The following is a 24034-nucleotide window of genomic DNA, read 5'->3' as shown; positions in this document are numbered from 1 at the left end:
ACAGCCCAAGGCCTTGGGACCCTGCACCCACATGGGAGACCCAGAAGAGGCTCCTGGCTCCTGGCTTTGTATCAGCTCATCTCCGGCTATTGCAGCCACTTGGGGAGTGAACCAGGAGATGAAAGATATTTCTGTCTCACCGTCTCTTTGTAAATCTGGCTTTCCAATAAAACAAAACAAAATAAAAAAAAAACCAGGAAGATCTTCAGTGAGGGGCCTCAACTAAGACACAAAGACAGTGTTGGGTCTACACCGGGTGTTCAGGAGTGCTTTTACAACCCAGCAAAAACCCCAAACGTGGCTTTGTCACAAGTGAGTGATCTGTACTTGGCCATGATGACGTCCTTGCTGTCAGTTACAGCACCTGCCAAGCGGGCAAAGGATGTGCAGAGACTCTCAGGAACACACATTTTCTGCCAAGCCCAGTCTCTGGCCTCTGCTAGAGAGCTCAGTAGGTACTGCTCACAGCATCCCATGGGCAGAGATGCATACTGTCTCTAACCTGTGTGGGGAAACCCAGGTTGGCCATGTTTAAGTATAGAGCACAGAGCAGGGCAGCCCCTAACCACAGAACTGGCCCCAAGGCTAGCTCTACCACCGCTGTGACAACCCTGAGGCGTCACAAAGGTGAAGACATCATGGGCTTCCCAGGCACAAGGGGCGCTGTGGGTCTCTGCAGAGACTGACCCTGCTCAGCCTGAGCACCAGCCAACAAGGTGAGCGCTGTGTAAGTAGGCACCATGGCTTTACACGAACATGGCTGGCTCTTCTTGTTTGATTTCTCTCTTGCAGAATGAAATGTCTGAACTAGTTTTGAGTTATGAGACCCACATGCTTGTACATGCTTGGTTGCTATGCACCCAGCCTGCTATGAGCAGCAGTAACCCAGGGAGAATCAGTGATGTCCAAAGCTGATGACCTCCTATGCTTAAAAAGTGAGAGAACTCATTTAAAAAAAATGCAAAACAATAAACACAATACAACTCATGAGACAACTGCAGAAACAAGTTTGAGTTGTTAGCTATTGCAGCTCCTTGGTCGAATTAATTAAAACCGACTCATTTTCTAGACATGAAGTGTTATGTTAGAAAGGGCTGACCACAAGGATGGCATGATGGCTCAACTGATTAACCTACTGCCTGCAAATGCCGGGATCCCATATGGATACTGGTTCATGTCCTAGTTGCTCCACTTCCCATTCAGTTCCCTGCTTGTGGCCTGGGAAAGCAATCCAGGATGGTCCAAAGCCTTGGGATCCTGCACTTAACTGGGAGATCTCTACTGTTTCCCATAATGGCAGCACTAATTTACATTCCCAGCAGTGGCATCTTCTATCACAAATCAGAACCTTCCCTTTGTCTGACCACTGGTTCAGTGTTTGGCCATATTACCAAAGTCAAAACAGGGAAAGGAATCTCTTCACACTCATTAAGACCTGCCATCCTCTTTGGGCTGGGCCTGCCTAGGGCCACCTGGATTCTGTGTGATCCGCAGGAGTTGAGGGCAGCCTTAGAAGCCCTGCTAAGGGGTCGCTTTGCCCCTGCCCAGCTGGTGGTGGCAGGGGTAGCTCTGGGCTGGGGCAACCCTTGGGCCGTCCAGCAGTGTGTTCCAGGATCTTGGGATTGAGGATTTACAGGGAGATTGGAGGATCACACAGGTGAGGGAAAGCGATGACCTATGGATTCATGCCCAGGTGAAAAATTACTGCTGAGGGACATCCCTGAAAAAAGGTGAGGAATGACTCTAGAAGGACATCCAATGACAAGTTCACTGTACTTGCAGGTAAGCGAGAGAACTGAGACTGGGTGGTTTAAAGGGGAGAAACCAGAGGACCTTTATGGGTCAGAATGATGCTCCAGCCCACATGGGAGTTCTGAGCTGGGCTTGTTAGCACGAAACACTGCTGACCACCACACACCAGCCCACATGAAAGCTAGGGTTGGGGGCCTGTCTGGCAGAGCTAGATCCCAGAACCTGACAACAAGTGTCGGACCATGACACCAACCAGCATGCAAGAGAACCAGGTCTAGGGATAGATTCTGTGGGGGATATGTGGGCCTAATCTGTACTGGTTAGCTTAAGAGTTGGGGTGGTGAGGGGCTGAGCTAGGAATGACTAAGGAATCTGCTAACACTCAAGATATTGGGCTGGGAGCAGGCTGGGCAGGTACAGGCTACAGCACCCACATGGGTACCCTCAAACCGTGTGGGGCAGGCCAGGTTGCATCATCCACCAGCTCATACAAAGTCTGGAACAGACGGAGCAGGCTGTACTGGGTGGGGGGGGGGGTCTGGTACCCGCTGGCATGTATGAGATCTGGGTATGGGAGTGAGCCAAGTGGGGGAACCTGGAAAACTTCCCCACTGTGTCATTGCTCCTGCTGGTGAGCACAAGGTCCAGGCCTGGGTGTTGGACAGCTCTATCCGTCAGCAAGTGTGTGGGCTGATTTTGGAAGGGGGCGGACTGGGCAGGGCCGAGCAGACCTTAGCCCACTGGCAAGTGCAGAAACCAGGCTGGAGTACAGGTCATCCTGGACTAGGCTACCACACCTGTCAGTTTGCAAGAGCTAGGGATTGGAGCAGACTGCACATCTAGGTTGTAGCATCTAACAGCGAGAGTTGGGACTGGAGGCTGGCCGGGTCAGACCCTGCTGTAGTATCCAAAGGCAAAGGCCAAGACAGCTATGCCAAGCTGGGTCAGAGCAACCACTATCACACATGAGATCTATGCCTGGGAATAGTTGGGGAGCTAAAGGGATGCCTTGGCTGGGCTGTGGTTCCTACTGGTGAATGTGAGGGCCAGAGTGGGAGCTGTGGTTTGGTCTGGGCATGCCTGCAGTCTCCCTCGGCATGGATATGGACTGGGTCTGGGACATGAGTATGCAAGCCTGGGCTAGATTCCAACACCTGCTGGAACTCGTAAGAACCAGGATGGGTGTAGGATGGGCTCTGCTAGGTCTCTATCCCTGCAGAGACACATGTGAGCTGTATCTGGGTTGGACTAGGCATGGCTGGGCGGCAGCACCCAACAGTAAGAACCAGAAAGGATAAGGGCTGGTGAGGAAAGGCCAGTGTTCAGGCTAGGATGGAAAGTAGAGTAAGTAGGGCTGGTCCATGGACCCACCAGTGTGCATAAGATCTGGCACTGGGAGAGGTTCTAATGGAGGAGCTTGGCAATTCCTCTGTTGGTTCCTGAGTGCAGGAACCAAGACAGGGAGCAACCCAGACCAGGTGAGGTAATGGTACCCATGGGCATACATTTGGCTCAGGTCTTGGGCAAGCCAGGTTGAACTAGTTCATATCACCTGCTGGCAAATCGCAGAGCCAGAATGGTGTGTGGGTAGGCTGGGTCAGGCTGCAATCTCAGTCAGTTTACATTAGGGCCAGGACTGGGGGCTGCCTGGGCTGGGCTGTTTGGCTACAATACCCTGCCAGGCTACAATACCCACTGGCAAATGCTGAGGTGAGGCAGGCCATACCAGATTGGGCTGCAGCATCCAACCAGCACATGTTAGATGCTGGGGGGTAGGGAGTAAACACACTAGGGAGACTGCCTGGGGCTCCCCTAATGGACCCCTACTCCCACTAGTGAGCTTGAAAGCTGGGAATGGGGGGTAGACCAGGCCAGGCAGGGCTACAATATCTGTTGGCATTATGTGAGCTGGATCAGGCGAAAGCCTGGCTGGGTTGACTGTTCCTACTGGTGCATGCATAAGCCAAAGTGGGTGTGGATTGGTTGGGCTTTGCTGCAGCATCAGCTGGCAGATTCTGACAAGTTAAACTGCAGAACCACCTGGAGAGTACAAGATTTGGAAGTGGAAGTGGGTCCACTGGGGAAACTGTGGACACCTCCCTCTTGGGTTGCCACTGACTGTGGTGAGCATGAGAACCAGGACTGGGACAGGCATGGCTAGACAGATAGTGGCACCCACCGGCAGCAGTGTGGACTGGATAGTGGAGCTGGTTGGGTTGAATTAGGCTTCAATGCCCAGTGACATGTATGAGAGTTGAACAGGATGTGAGACAGACAGGATCAGTTTGCTGTACATATTGGCAAGCATGGGAACTAGTGCAGGGGGCGTTACTGGTGGGGGTTATTGAGGGTTGCCCCAACTAGGCTGCAGCTCCCACTGGTGGCCACGTGTGTGGTGGGTGGGACCAGGCTCGGCTGTAACACCTATTAGTTTGCATAGAAGACAGGTCTGGAGACAGAACTGACTCAGTAATTGCAACTACCAGTGTGTACATAGGCTGATCTGGGTGACGGACTGTGCTGGACCCTGTGTTGGCAAACACACATAAGAATCAGGTCTGGGGTCATCTCAGATGAGATTTCTTTGGGGATTCCCTCCCAGCTGAATTGCTGGACTCAGAACTCCAACCATGGAGAGAATTGCAGGTTCCATGGACCAACCATGGAGTGCTTATGGCAGAGCTGGGCCTCCCAGGTGGCTTGGACAAAACAGTGGACAGCATAGGCAGTTGCACAAGGAGGATATGACAGTACATTAGAACCTGCAGAGGACACTTAGTACCATAATGGAGAATGGAGGACAGAATAAATTGATCAACTACAGTCAAGTGTTGGCAGTGAAAAATCTAGGCAAACAGAGACCCTAAGGTGGACTATGTAAACTACTGGATTCTGGAAAAATTTCATTGTGTTGGAGGGTGAGATCAGCAGCAATTCAGACCAGTTGGATTATCAAAACCACTTGAAAAGTGTCCTTGGAGCATGCCCCACATTGAGGACCCTGGGATGGTTGGGAGGCTGGGTGTGGCTTCTCCCTTTCCCCAGAAACAGGAAGAAAAGAGAATGTGGAAACAATGGTCTTAACCCACTTTCCTCTAGCCCTTGACTCTTTGCAACCTAATCAACTACGTAGATTACTTAAAAAAAAAAAAAAAAGACTTGCCACCCTGTGAGTATTTGATAGGCTGCTGGCTACTGGAAATGAAAGTCTTGCTGGATGCTGCTGTGGGTCCCAGTAATGACACAATGGTGTTCCAAGAGGTGGGTCCTGCATGGTTTTCTACCAGCCAGGACTGCTGAGGCATTTGCAGTCCCCAGATTCCTCCTGCCTGCTTGTCCTAACCAGAAGGACCCACCTATGATAACTGGATAACAAGGTAAGTATTGAATCAGCTGATAAAGCAGGTTCAGCCCGCAGATCAACAAAATTCAAGACAATCAATGTTACAATACAAACTGTGGGCAAAAGGACAATGATACATGTGGCTGCTTCACATTTATTTCAGAGAGATTTTTGTTGTCTGAAGGAGAGAAAGATTACTGAATCTTTTTTCTCTGTGGGACTTGGCTGTTGGGAGGTAAAAGGCAGAGAGTAAAGTGAAATGAGAATATGCAAAGCATCTACCACAGGCAGCCTACAACCCAAAGTTCCTGGGTGTGGAGCAGAAATTTGTGACCCATAATCAGGAAGAATGGGCAGAGAAAGCCTCTGATACGGCAGACATACCAGAGTTTGCAGCCAAGAACGCTAAGGCTGCTACTTTTATATGGTTATTTAAGCGAATGTGCCTAGTGAATAAACACACAGGGCAACTCCAATGGAGAGATGGACACTATGAAACAGAAGTCAGAGATGAGAAGATAGTGAGCAAAACTACAGCACTGCAAGGTGCCTTAATGCATGCCAAGTAGTAAATTAAGTTGAATTAGATTGTGATAAAGATGCATCTGTAATTCCCAGAGTTACTACTGAAAAAAAAAAAAGAAAAAAGTTTTAAAAAGGACAGAAAGAGAGAGGGAGAGAGAGGGAGAGAGAGGGAGAGGGAGAGGGAGAGAGGGAGAGGGAGAGGGAAAGGGAGGGAGGGAGGGAGGGAGGGAGGGAGAGAGAGAGAGAGAGAGAGAGAGAGAGAGAGAGAGAGAGAGAAGAATCAAAATAAGTTTATTTAGTGTGGGCACTTGGCACTTGGCCCATTAGTTGACACTGGTTGGGACACACAAGTGTCACATACCGGAGGGCCTGGGCTTGAGTTCCAACTCTGTTCTTACCCCAGCTTCTTGAAACTGCGCCCTGAGAGGCAGCAGATGATGGTTCAGGCAGTCAGGACCCTGTCACCAGGGGGGAACTCTTAGCTTCAACCTGGCTCTGCTCCAGCCTTTACAGGCATTTGAGGGGGTGAACAAGTATATGCAAACTCAGTCTCTGTCTCACTAGTAAATTAAGTAAGTAAACAATATTAAAATAATTCCCCAAAGAAACAAAGAAGACATAGGTGTAATTATTAAATAGTTTAAAATCTCCAGGCCAAAGGCAAAGGTTCTAAGATCTTGTTGATAGAGCAAAGCATATGGCAGACATGTGGTCTACCGGTTAAGACATCTGTACTGCGTATTACAGTACCTGAGTGTGATGCCTGGGTCTCCTCCCAGTTCCAGCTTCTTACTAATGCAGATCCTTAGCAGCAGCAGTGATGGATCAAGTGAGTGAGTGATGTGGGAGCTGGCTGAATTCTAGGCTCCTAACTTTAGATCTACGTGTGAGCTTGGGCTGGTAATTAGGGAGTAAACCAGTAGATGGGCACTGCCTCTCTTGGCCTGCTTTTCAGGTAAATAAAAATTTAAAAACTAGTAAGACACAATTGCAGGTTGTTTTCTTAAGTGTATTCTGTATACACACACAAAATAGAAAGCTAAAGGATGGAAATGGAAAAACAAGTTAAAACTTAGTAAATTCAGCAGAATTTGAATTTTGAGTTTTGACTTTTCCTGGGTTAGCGGGACGTATCACAATACTCTCCTGTGATGCTGGCCAGGAGCAAGTGAGCAGCAGGCACATAGTCAAAACACCGCACAACTGATGCTCTGTGGTGTGCTGTACTGTTAAGCTGTTACATTCAGTAGCTCAGGTCATCTTAAGATACTTTCAGCTTGGGTTTCCATGGGTTTATCAGGAAGTAACTGCATCGTAAGTTCAGGAGCAACCATAAAATGAAAACACTAGGCATGAGAAAGCTTGGCAGGTTCCATGAAGAGGTAACAGACTTTGATACAAGGAGTATCACAAAATACTGAGAGGAACACCTCACCATGATTAAAGAGATGCCATGGCAGGTAGATGCAGCGATAAGTGTTAATGTACCTAACAACCGTGTCAGAATACATAAGGAAGGAGATGGACAAATCAACAATCCTAGCTGGCAATGTCTAAGACTCTCTAACCACCCTCTTCTCTCCCTCTAGTTCATAAGATAATCAGACAAGAAAACAGCAACCATTCAGCTCCAGACTCAACTACTGCCTGACTGACACAGGAATGACATACAATAATTTCAGATTACATTTACTTCTCAAGTGCTCAAAGAGACTCTTTGCTTGGTCACAGGTAATCTCTGTGACTTTCCAAAGACTGGTATCTAACAGGTTATGCTCTTTATAAGAGAACTAAATTAAAAATACATTACAGGAAGATAGAGAGTGAAGCAGTGATCTAAATTTTTAGCAAAGAAACTGGAAAAAGAAAAACAAATTAAAGTCCAATGAGATGGATGACATAAATAAGTAGTTGGAAACCATAGAGCTGACACGTACAAGTACAGATTTTGTGGCTTAGTGATTAAGCCTCCAACTGTGATGACAGCATACCCTATGTGTCTGGGTCAAGCTTGAGTTGCTCTATGTCCCACTCAGCTCCCTGTTAATGTGCCTGAGAAAGCAGCTGAAGATGGTCCCAGTGCTTGGGCCCCTGAACCCACATAGGAGACTCAGATGGGATTCCAGGACCCTGCCTTCGGCTTGGTCCAGGACTGGCTCGTGCAGCCACTTGTGGAGTGAACCAGTGGATGGAAGATCTCTCTGTCTCTCTTTGACTATGCCTTTCAGCTAAATAAATAAATCTTAAATAACTGACAAATATGGTATCTGATATGAAAGATTCACTGAATAATTTTGGATAGCAGATTCGTGCTACATGTATTCAGGATTGGTTATGCATGGGAAAGAGTGAGAAATCCCCTTAGAAGGGAGGAAAAGGAAGAGGAGACAATGAATCATGGGCTGTGAAAACATGTAAGCCTTGAGTGTCACCCTGTAACTGTCCAGACTTTGCTTTGTTAACAACAGGGAGCCACTGGTGCTTTCTGAGCACTGGAAGGAGAGACCCTTGGAGCTCCAGAAGACAGGACAGGTATGCCAATGGGGAGACCTGCATAAGAGCAGAGACGCCCACAGGCCTGGGAATGACAGTATTCCTGCAGGGTGGAGACATCTGGCACTGCTGATGAAGGCCAGCCAGAGTTAGAAGAGAAAAGACAGGAAAGGTTTTCAGAATTCAGTGAATTTTCTTCCAAATGCTGCAAAATCATTTCTTATCCAGCAAGTTGCCAGAGAAAGTTTCGAACTGGTCCACTGCAGTAGCAAGTGGCCATAGCTGTGTCTGAATACTGAACTGTTAGATTTTCCACTCACAAAACCAGGAAGCTGAAACTTCTTTATGTCATTATAGGAGAATGAGCATAAACTAGAATATCCCTAGGACATTCACAGAAAATAACAAGACAAACAGGTCTCATGGGGAACACTGGTGTCAGATGGAAACAGACTGCATTAAATACCCCACATTTCATCTTCATCTCTTCTTCCTTCCCTCTTCCTCCAAGCAAAGTTTTCTTGCTGCTGCCAGAACACAGCCAGGGAACTGTGCTGACCCCATGTGAAGGAGTGTGTGCTTTCAGGGCCGGCATGATAACTGACTTGGGACAGTGAGCCTGACAGAGCTATACTCTGCAGTAACTGCAGATCCGCCACCTGAACACATGCATGCATTAGGGCAGCTCACATGGCAAAGCTCAGCTGTTTGGATTCCATGACCTTTTCAAATATGTGGTAATTCAGCAGTGTGATTAAGAATGAACTTCTGAGTTGTTTTAATGCATGATAACAGGATGTGAGTTGTTCTGTCACACTCATCAAAGAGAACAAGCTGCCATTATTGAGGGCCATACCTAAAAGCTTCATCAACAAATGTGGCTTGAGGGGACAGGACTTATCATCTGACCAACTGTCTCAACTACAGGGGCTCAGATCCCAAGCAGAGAGTAGGCACATTCATATTGCTTTTCTTCATGAAGGAGGTCACATTTATAAGGAGACAGGGCCTGAGGATGGTGTGGAGAGCCACATTATCACGGAGATGGTCTCCCACGCGAGAGATCCACACAACGTCAATGTAAGCAATCTCAGCTGCTTGTGAACATCACAAGAAGAGGGAAAAAAGCACATCCGGCAGCTAGCTCCACGGCTGCCTGAGATGGTGACCAAGGAATGAAACAACTGATGGGATGAGCTCCACGGCTCCACCCCACCAGACCAATTCAGGACTCAGACTGCTTTAGGCAGGCAGCAGCAGCAGGCTCCCTCTCTGCTGAGACCCCAGGAGAGGCTCTCCTCCCCGCTGGAGCAGGATATATCCTGCCTTCTGCTTCACTTCATTGAGCCTGAGTTCCAGCTGAGGCAGCAGACACTTCTTCCTGGCTGGCAGACTCTGCTCATGAAATGAATGACAGCTCCATCTTAGCGGGGGCCTGTGCACGAGAAATCCTGGCCCCCTGACTGCCCTTACCCTGGCTTGTCAGGTGAAGGCTTCACACCAGGAGACATTGCTGCCACCCCACTTTCATCAGTGTCCAGCTGTTGGAACTGAGGAGCCGACATGGTTCCTAGCCTAGCTCTGGAAACCCAGCTCAGAAGATCTTCCCTAGGAGAAAAGCAGGCTCTGAAACAAAATGTTTCCTGATCTCTTCCTAAAGAACTGACTACTTTCGAGGCTGAGCATGGAGAAATGCAAGTTTAAGCATGTTCTTAAGAACAAGCGGAGGCTGAGGCAAAAGGCCACTGGGGAGGAGATTGTGGATTTAAGAAAGATACAGCTGGCCTTTGGCTGTTCACGGGTCAACAACCCAGGAAAACACCACTGCCATGGGCCCTTGTGAGGTTCAGCATTTATTACTTTGAAGGAGAATAAACTGACTGAATTACATCCTGAAACAATGTATGTCCTGGAGCAGTGTTAGCAATCATCAAGCCACAGTGGTGTTTTAACAGCAAGGTCAAGGGGAAGTAGAAAGAGAGACCAACCAACAGCACTGTCACCCAGGTTGAAGGCAGGCACACCCAAGATGGCATAGCCCTTCTGGTGTCAAATCCCTCCACCTGCTTCCCTGTATATGTTTTTCTAGTTTGATTTATTCCCCTGAATGAAATTTCCTTTCTGTCTAGTCTTTTGGACACTTGCAAAGTAGATGGTTGGAGCACTCTCCCTGTTGCAATCTATTTGCAATCATTTTTATGAATAAAGGCTTTCCTTTACACAAGACAGGTGGTTCCATGAAGTCAACACTTAAAGCTACACAGCGTCTATCCACAGGGCCAATTCTGTCATGTGTAGTATTAACACAGGTCAATTCTGTCACTTGCACTAGTAACAAGACCAGGCTTCCTTCCAATCAATGCCATCCAGATCACTGCCCTCCAGATGTCTGAAGGACATGACACCACAGCTTGTCCACAATCAGCACAAGCAGGTGCCTGCATCCTCAAACGTTCACCCTGCCCCACATCAAAACAGAGATCAAAGTGTGGCCTTTGAGTCCTGAGTATGATCAGCGATGGCCCTGAGGTCACATTTGGACAAATCCCTCCTAAAATGTGCTGAGGAAGTGCAGGCCCCGGTCTCCCAAGGATTAACTCCACAGCTTAGCTTGTTTCTCAGAGCATAACAGGATTGGTAATTTTGGCCTGATACATATAGCCACTGGCTTAACCGCAAGTTCCTGCTTCCTATTTGTCAAGTTATCTGCCAAGGGATTGGATAAAACTCAAGGGATTTAGGGTGGCCACGAGAGGATTGGATAAACACTGGGAGGAACTGAAGGGATTTAGGGTGGCCACTACTGGGAGGAGCTAAGCAGAGTATAAAAGAAAGTCTGGAGTTGCAATAAAGATCATTCTGTCATCGATCGGCATTCGGTGTACTGCGTGTTGCCTTGTCTTGTCTCTCTGCGTTGTCTGTGTTGCAACCCTAGTCCCTCCGCTCAGCTCGGATTACGTGGCGACGAGGGCGTTGCCAACATCTGGAGGTTCCCACCGAGATTGAGAAAGAGAGGATACGACGAAGGGTCGTCCCAAGAGGCTGGCCAGCTGATCCAGGTAAGTGGGACGTATTGTAAGTCTCTGCTAAACTGGTAGGAGAGGGAGTTTCATTTTGAAATATAGTCAGGTTTTGGATTTATTTTGAAATAGAGTTAGGTTTTAGACTTATTTTGAAATATAACTAGGTTTTGGATTTATTTTTTAAGTTTTCGATTTATTTTGAAGTATAGTCAGGTTTTAGATTTATTTTGAAGTATAGTGAGGTCTTGGTGTTTAATTTATCCGTTGAAAAGGACGATAAAATGGGTTCTGCCTTCTCGCGGAATAAATTGGCCACCGAGCTTGAAGAACTTCTACGTCAACTGGGGATGCCAGTTAAATTTAAAATGATTAGAAATTTTGTTAAAGCCATTCAATCTAGCAGTCCTTGGTTTATTGTTTCAGGCAACTTCAATATTCCCGATTGGGAACAGGTTAAGGCCAATTTACAATCTTGTTTACAAAAAGACCCAGATAATTTCCCCATTGTTAACTTTTCTTTGTGGCGCTTAGTCCGTGATTCATTATTTACTGATAAAGTGAAAGTTGAGAGACAGTTAAGAGAAGTACAGACTACTTTTGAAGCAATCCAGGGGTGGGAAGTTCTACGGTCCTTGGAAGCCTGGAACGAGGTGGCCTCGAGTGAAACCACCCCGAGTGAGACCTCTTCTTTAGAGGAGAGTGAGGTCTCTTCTTTAGAGGAGAGTGAAGCCTCTTCTTCAGATGAGAACGAGGCCTCTTCCTCGGAAGAGAGTGAGGAAAAACGAGATGAGGAGGTTTTCTTAAAGCGGAAAATTAAGGATAAAGAGAAGGTTTTCTTAAAGCGGGAAATTAGGGACATTAAAAGAAAGTTAAAGAAAGCAGGAATAGGTGCGCGTTCCTCTGGCAAATTGTCCAGTTCAAGACCACCACCATATGCCCCTAATTTTGTGACCTCTACCGCTCCTCCTGAGGAGGAAGCCACGGGCCATGCACCCAATAATTACCCCACACGGCCATGGAATGACGGCCTCACTGATCAGACGGTGGGTGGGGTTCGATGCTTCCCTGTAATAGAGGTCCCAGTTCGAGGGGGTCCCCCTCGCCGGGAGCATCAGCCCCTTCAATTTAAAGACCTCAAAAATGTAAAGCAGGCTGTTAAAGATTATGGTGCCCAGGCACCCTTTACTCTTGCACTCATAGAATCCTTTTCGAGTTTGAATCTTACTCCTAGTGATTGGATGCAATTGTGCCGCTCTGCTCTCGATGGTGGTGACTTTCTCCTATGGAAAGGGGATTTTCAAGATAGGTGCAGATTTTTTGCTGAGCAGAACGCGGCTGGGGGACACGCAGATCGAAGCCTTGAAATGCTTACTGGCACTGGACCTTTTGAGGGCATCCAACAACAAGTTAATTATGACCTAGGAGTTTATGCACAGATAGCAAATGCAGCCCTTGGAGCCTGGAAGGCCTTGCCTAATGCTAATACAGGAGACCAGCTTTCCAAGGTCTTGCAAGGCCCCACAGAACCTTTTCAAGAATTTGTGGACCGTATTATGCAGGTTGCTAGTAAGATCTTTGGTAACGTGGAACCAGCAATGCCAGTAATTAAGCATATAGCCTTTGAGAATGCTAATAAATATTGCCAGGATGCTCTCAGGTCCCACAGAGATAAGTCCCTGCATGATTATCTTAAAATTTGCAGACATATTGACTCCACCCATGCCCTTGGGCAAGTGATAGCAGCCGCTGTTCAACACCCTCAGCCCCACCCTAGGGCGCCTCCCAAAACCTGTTTCAGATGTGGACAGCCTGGACATTTTAAAAAACAGTGCCCCAAAATTCCGCGACAAGGAAGATCACCCCCAAGATCCTTGCAGGCCCCAGATCTTTGTCCAAGATGCCATAAAGGCTATCATTGGAGCAGTGATTGTAGGTCCAGATATGATGCCCAAGGCAATCCCCTATCGGGAAACGGGGTCAGGGGCCCGCTCCGGGCCCCCCAACCTCAGGTGTACGGAGCCCAGCAGACACCTGTAACTTCCGGAACAGCGCAGACTCCTTCCAGAGTCCCTCTCCCACGGCGAGGAGCACAGATATTTCAACCCTCCTCAGAGCAACACCAGGTAGCGCAGGACTGGACCTCTGTGCCACCTCTGGAGAGGTATTGACCCCGCTCCTGGGACCCCAACGGATAAAAACAGGAGTCAGGGGCCCCTTACCTAAGAATACCTTGGGCCTGATCCTAGGAAGAAGTAGTGCTACTATGCATGGAATCAGAGTACTACCAGGAGTGATAGATGAGGATACTCCAGCAGAAATAGAGGTCATGGCAGAATCAGCCAAAGGCACTATAATCATTCCACCAGGAGCTAGATTTGCCCAGCTGATCTTGATCCCCAAGGTTCCAACTGACAACCCCATTCTTAAGAGAGATAGACAAGGAGGATTTGGACATTCTGGCCCCTTGGCATGTTGGGTCTCCGACATGCAAACCCGACCCACCTTACAGTTAGAGATAGAAGGGAGAAAATTCACAGGTTTACTTGATACCGGGGCTGACAGTACAGTTATATCCCAGGCACAGTGGCCAAGTTCCTGGCCATTAGAGGCCACCCCAACCGTTCTCCAAGGGATAGGAACTTCTCAGCCACAGAAAAGTGCCAGGTTGTTAAGGTGGAAGGATCAAGAAGGGCATTCAGGAGTTTTCCAGCCGTATGTCTTACCACATATTCCTATCAATCTGTGGGGACGAGATTTGTTGAGTGCCATGAATGTTGTATTGACCTCTCAGCCTGTGCCAAATATGCTTAATAGACAGGGATACTTTCCTGGAAAAGGTTTGGGCAGACATCTTCAAGGTGACCCCCAACCAGTCTGTGACAGGGTTAAAAATTAGAGGCTGCAATTGAATTGGTAAAGGAACAGCTTGAGAGAAATTAAAAGAAGCCCATTGTTTACAGGCCTTTGCCTATATTTTAATATAACGCACAAAACAGGCATTCCTTATAATCCTCAGGGTCAAGCCATTGTCGAACGTGCCCTGGAAAGTTCAGCTTGCTCAGCTGACCCTTCAACTCCTGTGTGTCTGTGAAGTCAGTTTAAAGATAACTGGGGAATGCTCATCTTTCATTCGCCTTTTATGTAGCTCCTACAGAGCGCCATTGGCTTCGCCCTGCTAATGAGAATAAAGGCCAAGTAAAATGGAAAGATCTGGCCACAAATAAATGGCGAGGACCAGATTCAGTACTAACGTGGGGGCGAGGCTCTGTTTGTGTTTTTCCCCAGGATGAAGAAACACCTAGATGGGTTCCCGAGAGACTTACACGGCAAATCTCCTTGGCTCCAACTCAACATGATCCCACTCCTAATGATGTTCTTGCAGGATAGGAGACCCTGACAGCAGTGGTGCAACTTCCTGATATCCTGCCCATGGGATCTCCAGCTGCTCCCCGATTTACCATCATATATGTGTTACCCCTGTGAAATGGCATTTAACTGGCAGCATGGATGTTTTAGGAACAAAGCGGAATCTTGGCCATGGGGCTGATGGTCGTAGCCATGATTACAGCACTGTTTACTCTTCTTTGCCGCCTATGCAGGCAACAAGCCTGGGAACAGGTCATTATTTGCCAAACCATGATGATTTTGGCTGTGGAAAACCCTAGCGCTCAAGTTTGGTGAACTTGGTGTGATGGGCAGCCAGAGACGGGTAAGATCTGGCAGCGCTGATGACCAACCTAAGACAGGGATTCCCCAGGTGGGGCTCCCCATGACGGGTAAGGCGTCAACTGACTGCTGGACAACCTAAGACAGGCGTCCATTAAAAAAAACAAAAAAAGGGGGACATGCAGGCCCCGGTCTCCCAAGGATTAACTCCACAGCTTAGCTTGTTTCTCAGAGCATAACAGGATTGGTAATTTTGGCCTGATACATATAGCCACTGGCTTAACCGCAAGTTCCTGCTTCCTATTTGTCAAGTTATCTGCCAAGGGATTGGATAAAACTCAAGGGATTTAGGGTGGCCACGAGAGGATTGGATAAACACTGGGAGGAACTGAAGGGATTTAGGGTGGCCACTACTGGGAGGAGCTAAGCAGAGTATAAAAGAAAGTCTGGAGTTGCAATAAAGATCATTCTGTCATCGATCGGCATTCGGTGTACTGCGTGTTGCCTTGTCTTGTCTCTCTGCGTTGTCTGTGTTGCAACCCTAGTCCCTCCGCTCAGCTCGGATTACGTGGCGACGCGGGCGTTCCCAACAAGGAAGGAAGTACCTATATTCACCAAGGGTGGTCACTTGTTGTTGATAGAACTTTACAGGAAAGAGTTGAGGGTGAAATGTATAAAGGGAAGGAATCTTCACTTCCAGTTGGAGCTAAATAACTGAAGGAGGGCTGGCAAGTGCAGCGTCTTCCGTCTCAGCACTGTCTCCAGTTCTGGCTTCCCTTGGCTTCTGGGAAACCATCAGCCAGCGCTTCTTGGGACCAGCCAGCTGACACACTGCAGCCAGTTTTCCTGTTGTTATGGAAACAGTGGCTTAGAGAGGCTTCTTTTTTCCTTCTTGTTAAAAGGACTTCCAATTCAAAAAAGCAAAACAAAACAAAAATTCATAAGCAAGCCTAGTTTTCTACATTCCTGACTTGAGTGGCAAGACTGGCACCTGGGCTACAGAAATCTGACTTTCCAAACCAACAACAAATCAGCCTTGTTTAAATAAGACTCCCTGGGAAACGGTTCCCCAGTTTCTGGGAGCCCTGGATGTTAAACCCACCCATTTGGCCACCCTGACCCTGTGAGTGTGCTAAAAGCACAGACTGTATTTCACTGACCTGTGCCCCTGCAAACCTGCAGCAGCAATGTTGGCTGGAGACTGGATGTGACCAGTGGAGGCCTGGAGGGCTTTCCCTCTCTCCTTCTAGGGCTTTGCCCCTCACTGGAAGGGGTTCCCTTGAGGGCAGGCTCAGCGGTGGGTACCTCAGAAGATCCCCCATCCTCACAGAAGTCTCTAATAGGGCGCCAGACAGCTCACACTCCTGCACACAAACCACTGACCCAGAGATAAAATAAAAACACCTTTGGAGGTTATGACTGTAACAGAGGCAAGATTGTTAAAAGAACTGCTAGCAGGTGTTTCCTTAGTAGTCAAGGAGAGATGTATTCCAGCCAAGTGGTTTTGATGCTGCCTTTAATAAACTCTCTAAACTCCTCAATTTGGATTTATTTCAGAGCGTTCACTATAACAGAGCTTTTATATCAGGATTTATCTGAGGGCAATGTTCCCTGATCCATCTATGATCAAACACGGCAAAGGTTCAGGAAACCAAGTATCTTGTAACTATGCTATTTATCTGGCAGAGCTCATTACATAAATCTTAAATACAAATTTTATATACTGCATACATTTATACAATACATATTTCTAGTGATGAGGGTTTGGTGCAGACGTTACGACACCATTTGGGGTACCCACATCCCACAATAAATACCAGCTCTACACGGGATGCGAGGTTCTTACCAGTGCAGAGCCAGAAAAGCTCAAGTAGATGGGCTTCTGCAACCCATGTGGGATCCTGCTTCCTGGATTCAGCCTGGCTGAGTCTTGGCTGTTGAAGGTTTTGGGGGAAATTAACCAGCAGATGGGAGATTTCTATGTCTCTTATCAGTTTTTCTGTTTTCCAAATAAATTTAAATAGCTGACTTTTAAAAATATTTACCCAAGAGCTTTTGTAAACAGTTTCTTAAATGCAAGATGCCTGTGATAATAGGCACACTGTACAAGGTGCCACACTCTGAGGTGCGACTGCAGAGTGGAACAGTGACAGCCTAAGAAGTGACTTCTACAGAACACACAAGCTAGCAGGGCCCTAAAGAACATGCTCCTGTTTGCTCAGAAATCAAGTTCCCGCCAGGGCCAACGCTGTCAGGCAAGTCATCACACATATCCCTTAGCTGTCGGCCAACGAGATGCTGCCTATATCAAGAACACGGCTGCTTCCTTTGTCCTCCTCACGCGTGTCACTTGGGAGTCACTGTCAGGACCACTTTGGGAAGGGAGACTGCAACTCACCAATGAGAACAAGAAGGGATGGGGAGGGGAGCTTCAAAAAGTTCATGAAAAACAAAATGAAAAGGTAAGTTTATTTTGACACAACAATGTGAAATCAGTGCATAACTTCCATAATATGCAATTTTCCATGAACTTTGTGAGGACTCTTCATACCAGTGCATGCATGCACGCACGCGCATACACACACGCATACACACACACACACACACACACACACACTCATGGCTAATAAAATAATAATTACGTATTGAGCTTCACCATGATCTTGATGAAACTCTGAGCGTTGCTAGAGCAGCACAAACAAGGAGCTTATTGTGAGATAACGCTTATTTCTGAGACTGATATTTATTTAACAAATGTAAATGTGTCACAGAATGTGTTTCCACTTTAACCTGCTAACAGGTGTAGGAGAGTAACTCACTGTTTGGCAGAGGCCCCTGATGGGCTTTTCACCAGACTAATAGCACACAAAGCAAGCTCAGTCATTTCCAAATGCTGCATCTCAAAGGGCTCTCACACACAGCATACGTCAGCTGAACAGTGACCACCAGGTTACCTATTGGCCTTTCTCACTACATACTGAGCTCCCTGAGCTCAGACGGTATTTTTCATCTGTAGTCCATGGCTTAGCTCACTACCGTGTATGAAGAATCATGGGTGGTTTTAGTCAACGATATCAAAGTAACAACATGAAGTGAGGGGCGGAGCTTCAGAGTCAGGAAACCTGGGTCAATGGCAGCTGGAATCTTTACAATACAACAAATACAGACTTGGGTGCTTGGTGAGCTTTCACTTAACTACAGGACAATTGAGAGAGTTAGCATCACCACTTTGTGTGAGTAGGAAAAGGCTATTTTATTTTATTCAAGGTCACTCAGATAAATGAGTAAATTTTTTGGAAGTAAATTTGGTTGTATCCATAACACCTTAAAAAATGTTTATTTACTTATTTTCATCAATTTGAAAGAGGTGGGGGGAGAACGAGAGAGATTTGGATTGATCTTTTATCCACTGGCTCACTCCTCAAATGTCTCCAACTGCCAGAGCTGCACCGGGCCAAAGCCAGGAGTCCAGGCAGGAGTTCTGGCTCTCCCATGTGGGTAGCAGGGCCCAAGTGCTGAGTCATCCCCTGCTGCCATCCAGAAGCAGAGCAGCCGGACTCCAACCAAGGTTCTCCAGGAAAAGTGGGCATCCCAAGCAGATGCTTAAGCTTCTATTCCACAACTTCCACCTCAGCATTTAAAAGCAATTTTTAAAAACCCTAACTAACTTACTTCCTTTCTGAGAGAGAAAGAAAGAAAGGGGTGGTAGAGATGAGAGACAGAGTTCCTATCCACATTCACTTCCCAGTGACCTGAATGAGTTATGACTGGGCTGAGGCTGAAACCAGGAGCCAGGAGCTCACTTCAGGTCTCTCACATGGGTGGCAGGAAGTCACCTGAGCTTCGCCGTGTGTGTCAGCAATAGGCCAAGTCAGCAGGAGTAGTCAGCACTGGGACTCAGGGCAGGCACTTTGGTGTGGGATGTGGACATCCTGACTGCGAGACTCACTGCCTGTGCCTAGACACATGCACAAGCGGGCAGAGGGCTACTAATGGAAAATTTCAACAGAAAACCACTCACCCTCTGGATTGAGTGCCACCCCCACGCATTCCCCTCCCCCTCCCTGACTCTAGCTCCTTCCCTCCCAGAGTGACAGCTCGGAGGACAGCAGTCACCGCCTGTGTCAGCAGCATCTGTCCTTGCTGCCTTCACAAGGGTAAAAAGAGACCTTCAGGTGCAGTGCGCCACAGGGCTTTTCAGACAACATGTTTTCTTTCTATTCTTTCTTCTTTTGAAAGACTTTCAGAGGATTCTGCAGGCAGTGAAAAGGAACCCATTTTTGGCACACTGCTTCAAAGCTAAAAGCCACTGTTGGTCAACACAGCCAGCAAGCTGTTATTTCTTTTCTACAGTTCTTGGCTGTCATGGGTGCTGGCTGAAGTAACTTTTTAAAAAGGGGCAAAGAGAGCAAGCATTTCAACTATTAGAGAGAGAGAAATAGCAAAAGAAAGCACAGTGCAAACGACCTGCTGCTTACTGTGCCTCACCCACACTGCAGCAACAGGGGAAGGAACCCATCAGCTCTGACCTGAGCCCCAGCTGGGCCCCACTCTGCACAGACTACCAGCACCCACCAACTCTTACAGGGCAAATGTGCTGGAATGTTCACATCTCAGGCACAGCAATCTGCAGGGAAGACCCATGATTAAGTAAAACGACAAGGCTTTCCTGCTGGAGTATCTTTCATCTGCTTCTACTCCATGACACCAGGACCCCATACCAGGCGCATAGTAGGGCTTCTAAACATAGAGGGCCCTCAGTTGCCAAGCGACCGATGCCCACCCCAAGCCCTGCCTGCCTTCTCTGAAAGAGCCATGGAGTCCCTGGCAACATGTAATTCAAGTGCCCAACAGCAAAGCTGCTTTGATGGAATTAAGATGATTAAAAATCATTGCCATTTTGGGAAAAGGGTTCCCAGGGGAAAATAAACACAGACAAGAAGGCATTGTGCTTTGCCTTCAAAACTCACTCACCTTCTTAGTGGCAGGATCCCCTCTGGGTGGGTGATATGGAGACATTTTTACCTGGGGGGAAAAAAAGCAAATGTTTCACTTTCCTTTTAGTTGTAGTCTAGCTTCATTTGACCCACATTCAAAATAATTCAGTTAGGATTGGGAGAACTGAGATCAAATAGACATTTTCAGATAAACAATTCATAGACTTTATGCTAAGTACCCTTGATATTTTCCTGGAGATCAAAAGAGTCAGTAGTGAGCCAAGATAAAAATATAATTAGAGTAAGGAAAATGGGGAAAATGGCACAAAATTTTAAGCAAATGGTGAGGAACTAGAGAGATAAGTTAAACATCTGTGAGGTAACACTGATGAACCTAAGCCGTAAGAACCTAAGTTCTTGCTGAGGGCTACTCTGAGTGCCCTTTGTAATGTAACATTCCCTTATATCACAGCAAGCACAGAGGAGTTTGACAATAACAGTGAAGGATTTAGGAACAGTATTAGCCAAATAGTGATAAAGCAATGGTTAGGCCAAGGAAGAAAGGCTGATGGTACAGCAATATCTTCAAATATTTACAAGGGATACAGATTGTAAGATTAGATAAATGAGTCGGACTCAACCACAGGCTGACGAAAGAAATACACCATAAATACGATGACGCAAATAGGCTAAAAGGAATAGGATGGAAGAGGTATGCCATGATAGCCTAGATTTCAGAGCAAGAGCAAAAGCCAAAGTGGAATGCATATTCCTTTCAAGTGCACATGTATTAGATTTCTGGAAGAGTTCCAAAATTTTCGAAAAAGAAGTAAAATACTTTCAAAAGCCTACAGGTCAAACAAGAAATCAAAAGAAAATTAAATGTTAGAACTAGACAACCTGCCAAGACTGAATCACAGAAAGTCTGAAAGGCCAATAACTAGTGAAGAGATTAAATTGGTAACTAGAAACCAAACCAAACCAAACCAAACCAAACAAATCCTTCCAGCAAAGACGACCAATGGCCAGTTGGTGTCACTGGTGAAGTCTACTAAATATTTTTTAAAAGAATTCATACAAACCCTTTTCAACTTAAAAACAACAACAACAATAAAAAAACAAAACCTAAAAATGGAGGAAATATGTCCTAACTCACTGTATAAATCTGCATCAAATGGATATCAAAGCCAGATAAAGATACTACTAAAAAGTAGATTAATGTTCCTCATGATTTCTGTCACAAAAATTCTCAACAAGAGCCTGGCACAATAGACTAGTGGCAGGGTTCTTGCCTTGCAAGCACCAGGATCCCATGTGGGTGTCGGTTCATGTCCCGGCTCCTCCACTTCCCATTCAGCTCCCTGCTTGTGGCCAGGGAAAGTAGTTGAAAATGGTCCAAAGCCTTGGGGAGGGCTCCTGGATTCTGGTTTTGGATCGGTTCAGCTCTGGCCATTGCAGCCACTTGGGGAGTGAGCCAGTGGACGGAGGACCTTTCTTTCTGTATATCCAATAAAAAAAAAATAAATCTTCCAATAAAAAAAATAAATCTTAAAAAAAATTCTCAACAAAATACTTACAAAGTAAATTCAACAGATGTGGGTTTGATTAACTATTCCCACACTGGAGTAACCAGGTTAATTGCAGATTCCCAACAATGTGGACACCAGGGGCAGTGGGGATGGCTTGAGTAACTGCGTTCTAGCTGCCTACCCACGCCCTGACACCTATCACACACAAGCACATGCACACACACACACACACACACACACACACCCTTTGTTGCAGGCATGTGAAGAAAGAATCAGCAGATAGCAGTGCTCACTCACGTGTACTCATAAACATGTGCTCTTGGCCTTTCAAACAAATTCAACTGTTTAAAAATTTTGTTTATTTATTATTTTATGATACACTTCCACAGGCTCTGGGATTTCCCTTACCCCTTCTCCAAGTTTCCTCCACTGCCCACCCTCATGAGTTTCCCTATATTATTACAATAGTATAACTCTTCATGAACAGTCATATGTCCATTATTGTGGGCATGGACAATGGGAAAGAATGCAGTATCCTATTGTCAAGGTATAGTTAATACTACCATTGGTAGTCCATCTTTGATCTGGAAGTAGAGATGCAATATTTCACTGCATCCTCACATTTGGATATGATAGCCTCCATTACACAGTTACTATACATCCCATTAAATGAAAAGCCACAACACAAAATCAACAACGGGAAGAAAAAAAAAGAAATTAACAATGCCATTAAGTTAAAAAATATGCTACTGAATTACTAATGTGTCGCTGAAGAAACAAAAAAGAAAATCAAGAACCTTCTTGAAGAAAATGATGCAACAGTATGATCTATAAGTCACTGAAGAATTTAATGAGGAGAAGAAAGTGTTTTGAAGAGATGAAACTAAAACAAAAATCAAAATCCATGAGATATAGTTGCCACTTATCTTTGCTGGTGAGATATGTCTTCTGTAGGCAACAAATAGATGGGCTTGTTTTTTAAATCCAGTCTACTAATCTGTGATATTTGATTGATGAGTTTAAGCCACTTACATTCAGGGTTAATATGAATGGGTGGTAATTTGTTCCTGCCATTTTACCAATGAGTTATTCATTGATTTAGTCTTCTGTTGTCATTTTACTGGGATGTTCTTCTGCCTTTGGTTTTGGTGGGTGCTATTTCTCTTCTCTGTCAAGAGAACATCTTGAAGTATCGTTTTTAGGGCAGGTTCGGAAGAGGCAAATTCTTTTAACTTTTCTTTACTGTGTAGAATTTTATTTCATTTTCAAAGACAAAGAAAGCTTTGCTGGATATGTTATACTGGCCAACAATTTTTTCTTTTAGAATCTGGAATTTGTCACTCCATTCTCTTCTTGCCTATAGTTTCCTGTGAAAGATCTCCTGTGAGTTTAATTGGCATTCCTTTATATGTCAACTGATTTTTTTCACATGCGCATTTAAGGATCTTTTCCTTATGTTCAATTGAAGAGAGCATGACGATCATGTGTCCTGGTGAAATTTGCTTTTGATCAGGCCTGTTGGGAGTTCTGTGCCCCTCCTGAATGTTGTTTTCCAAATCTTTCTCTAGATTAGGGAAATTTTCCTTTACTAATTCATTAAACATATTTGTAAAACCAGTTTCTCTTCTGCACCTTCTAGGATTTCCATAACTCTTATATTTGGCCTCTTAATAGTGTCTTTCAATTCTTGAATACTTTTTTTGGCCTGATCCAGCTCTGCTTCCAGCTTTTTGTTTGCTTCCCCCTGGTGACAGGAAATATCCTCTAATTCTGAGATTCTTTCTTCGGATTCATTCATTCAATTTTGGAGACTCTGCACTATGCTTTTAATTTGCTCTACTGTGTTAATTTCTGATATATCAGCTTTCATTTGATTCATTTCCAGTGTGACATATCCTTTAAATTCTTTGAACTCCTGTATTATGTGTTTCTCCTTGTTGATAAGAAGTTTATAACAAGTGTTTTGAATTCTGTATCCCTTATTTTCTCGATGTCTTCCTCAGTTAACTCTGAAGTTGGCACAGGGTTTTGCTCCATTGTAGGGGAGTCTTCAGTAATATTCATTGTGCCTCTGTCTCTTCTTTTGCTCTTGGTCATTGTCCTTCTGGGTAGCTGATTCTTCTCCTTGGGGCAGGTTTCTAAGCTCTATCACCCACAGGTCTAGTGTTTGATTTTAATTATTGCAGCTGGTACACGGCTCTTTGTTTGCAGTCACTTGTGCCACTCCCTCCAGCAAGTTCCAGGTCTGGGTTCTTATGATAGACTTCCACCTTGGTCTCCACAGCTCCAGCTTCTGGCTCTCCAGTCTCAACCTCCCGTGACACTGATGAAGCTGCACCGTTTTCTCTACCAGCTTTCTCCCACTTTCAATTAGAGCAGTTCCCAGGATTAGGGAGATGCCAGATGTCCTATATAGCTAGGTTGTTGGAGGTGCTAATCTTGCTGGAACCTGCTGGCTATTAAGTCTGAGGGTTGCACAGACCTATTTTGACCCATACAATGCAGTAGTCAGTATTATTTTCCTGTGGGACCACTGCAATCCACTGAGCTCAGTGAGTTCATTCCCAACTCAGTGCATGTGCAATTTGCTGTTGTCTACTGCAGTCTTAAAGCTTTTGCCACACTGTATAAAATGGTGCCTGATGTGCCACTGCTAGAGTTCTTAATCTGCTGGCCTTCAGGTCTGAGGGCTACTGGGACCTATCTTGGGTGTAACCTTCAGGATGCCACATTGTTGCAGTTCACTGAACCAGAATGAGATCATTC

General features: G+C 46.0%; 1 protein-coding gene across 1 annotated transcript in view; it reads right to left on the bottom strand.

The window, feature by feature from the left end:
• VPS8 (VPS8 subunit of CORVET complex) overlaps positions 1-24034 on the bottom strand; it is a 261296-nt gene that overhangs the window by 11341 nt on the left and 225921 nt on the right. Inside the window, exon 44 of the mRNA XM_058662177.1 lies at positions 19777-19827. Coding sequence (XP_058518160.1) covers positions 19777-19827 — 51 coding nt within the window. The remainder of the gene's footprint in view (positions 1-19776; positions 19828-24034) is intronic.

Source organism: Ochotona princeps, chromosome 3, assembly GCF_030435755.1.
Source record: "Ochotona princeps isolate mOchPri1 chromosome 3, mOchPri1.hap1, whole genome shotgun sequence".
Taxonomy (NCBI): domain Eukaryota; kingdom Metazoa; phylum Chordata; class Mammalia; order Lagomorpha; family Ochotonidae; genus Ochotona; species Ochotona princeps.
This window is presented reverse-complemented; position numbering and strand designations above follow the sequence as displayed.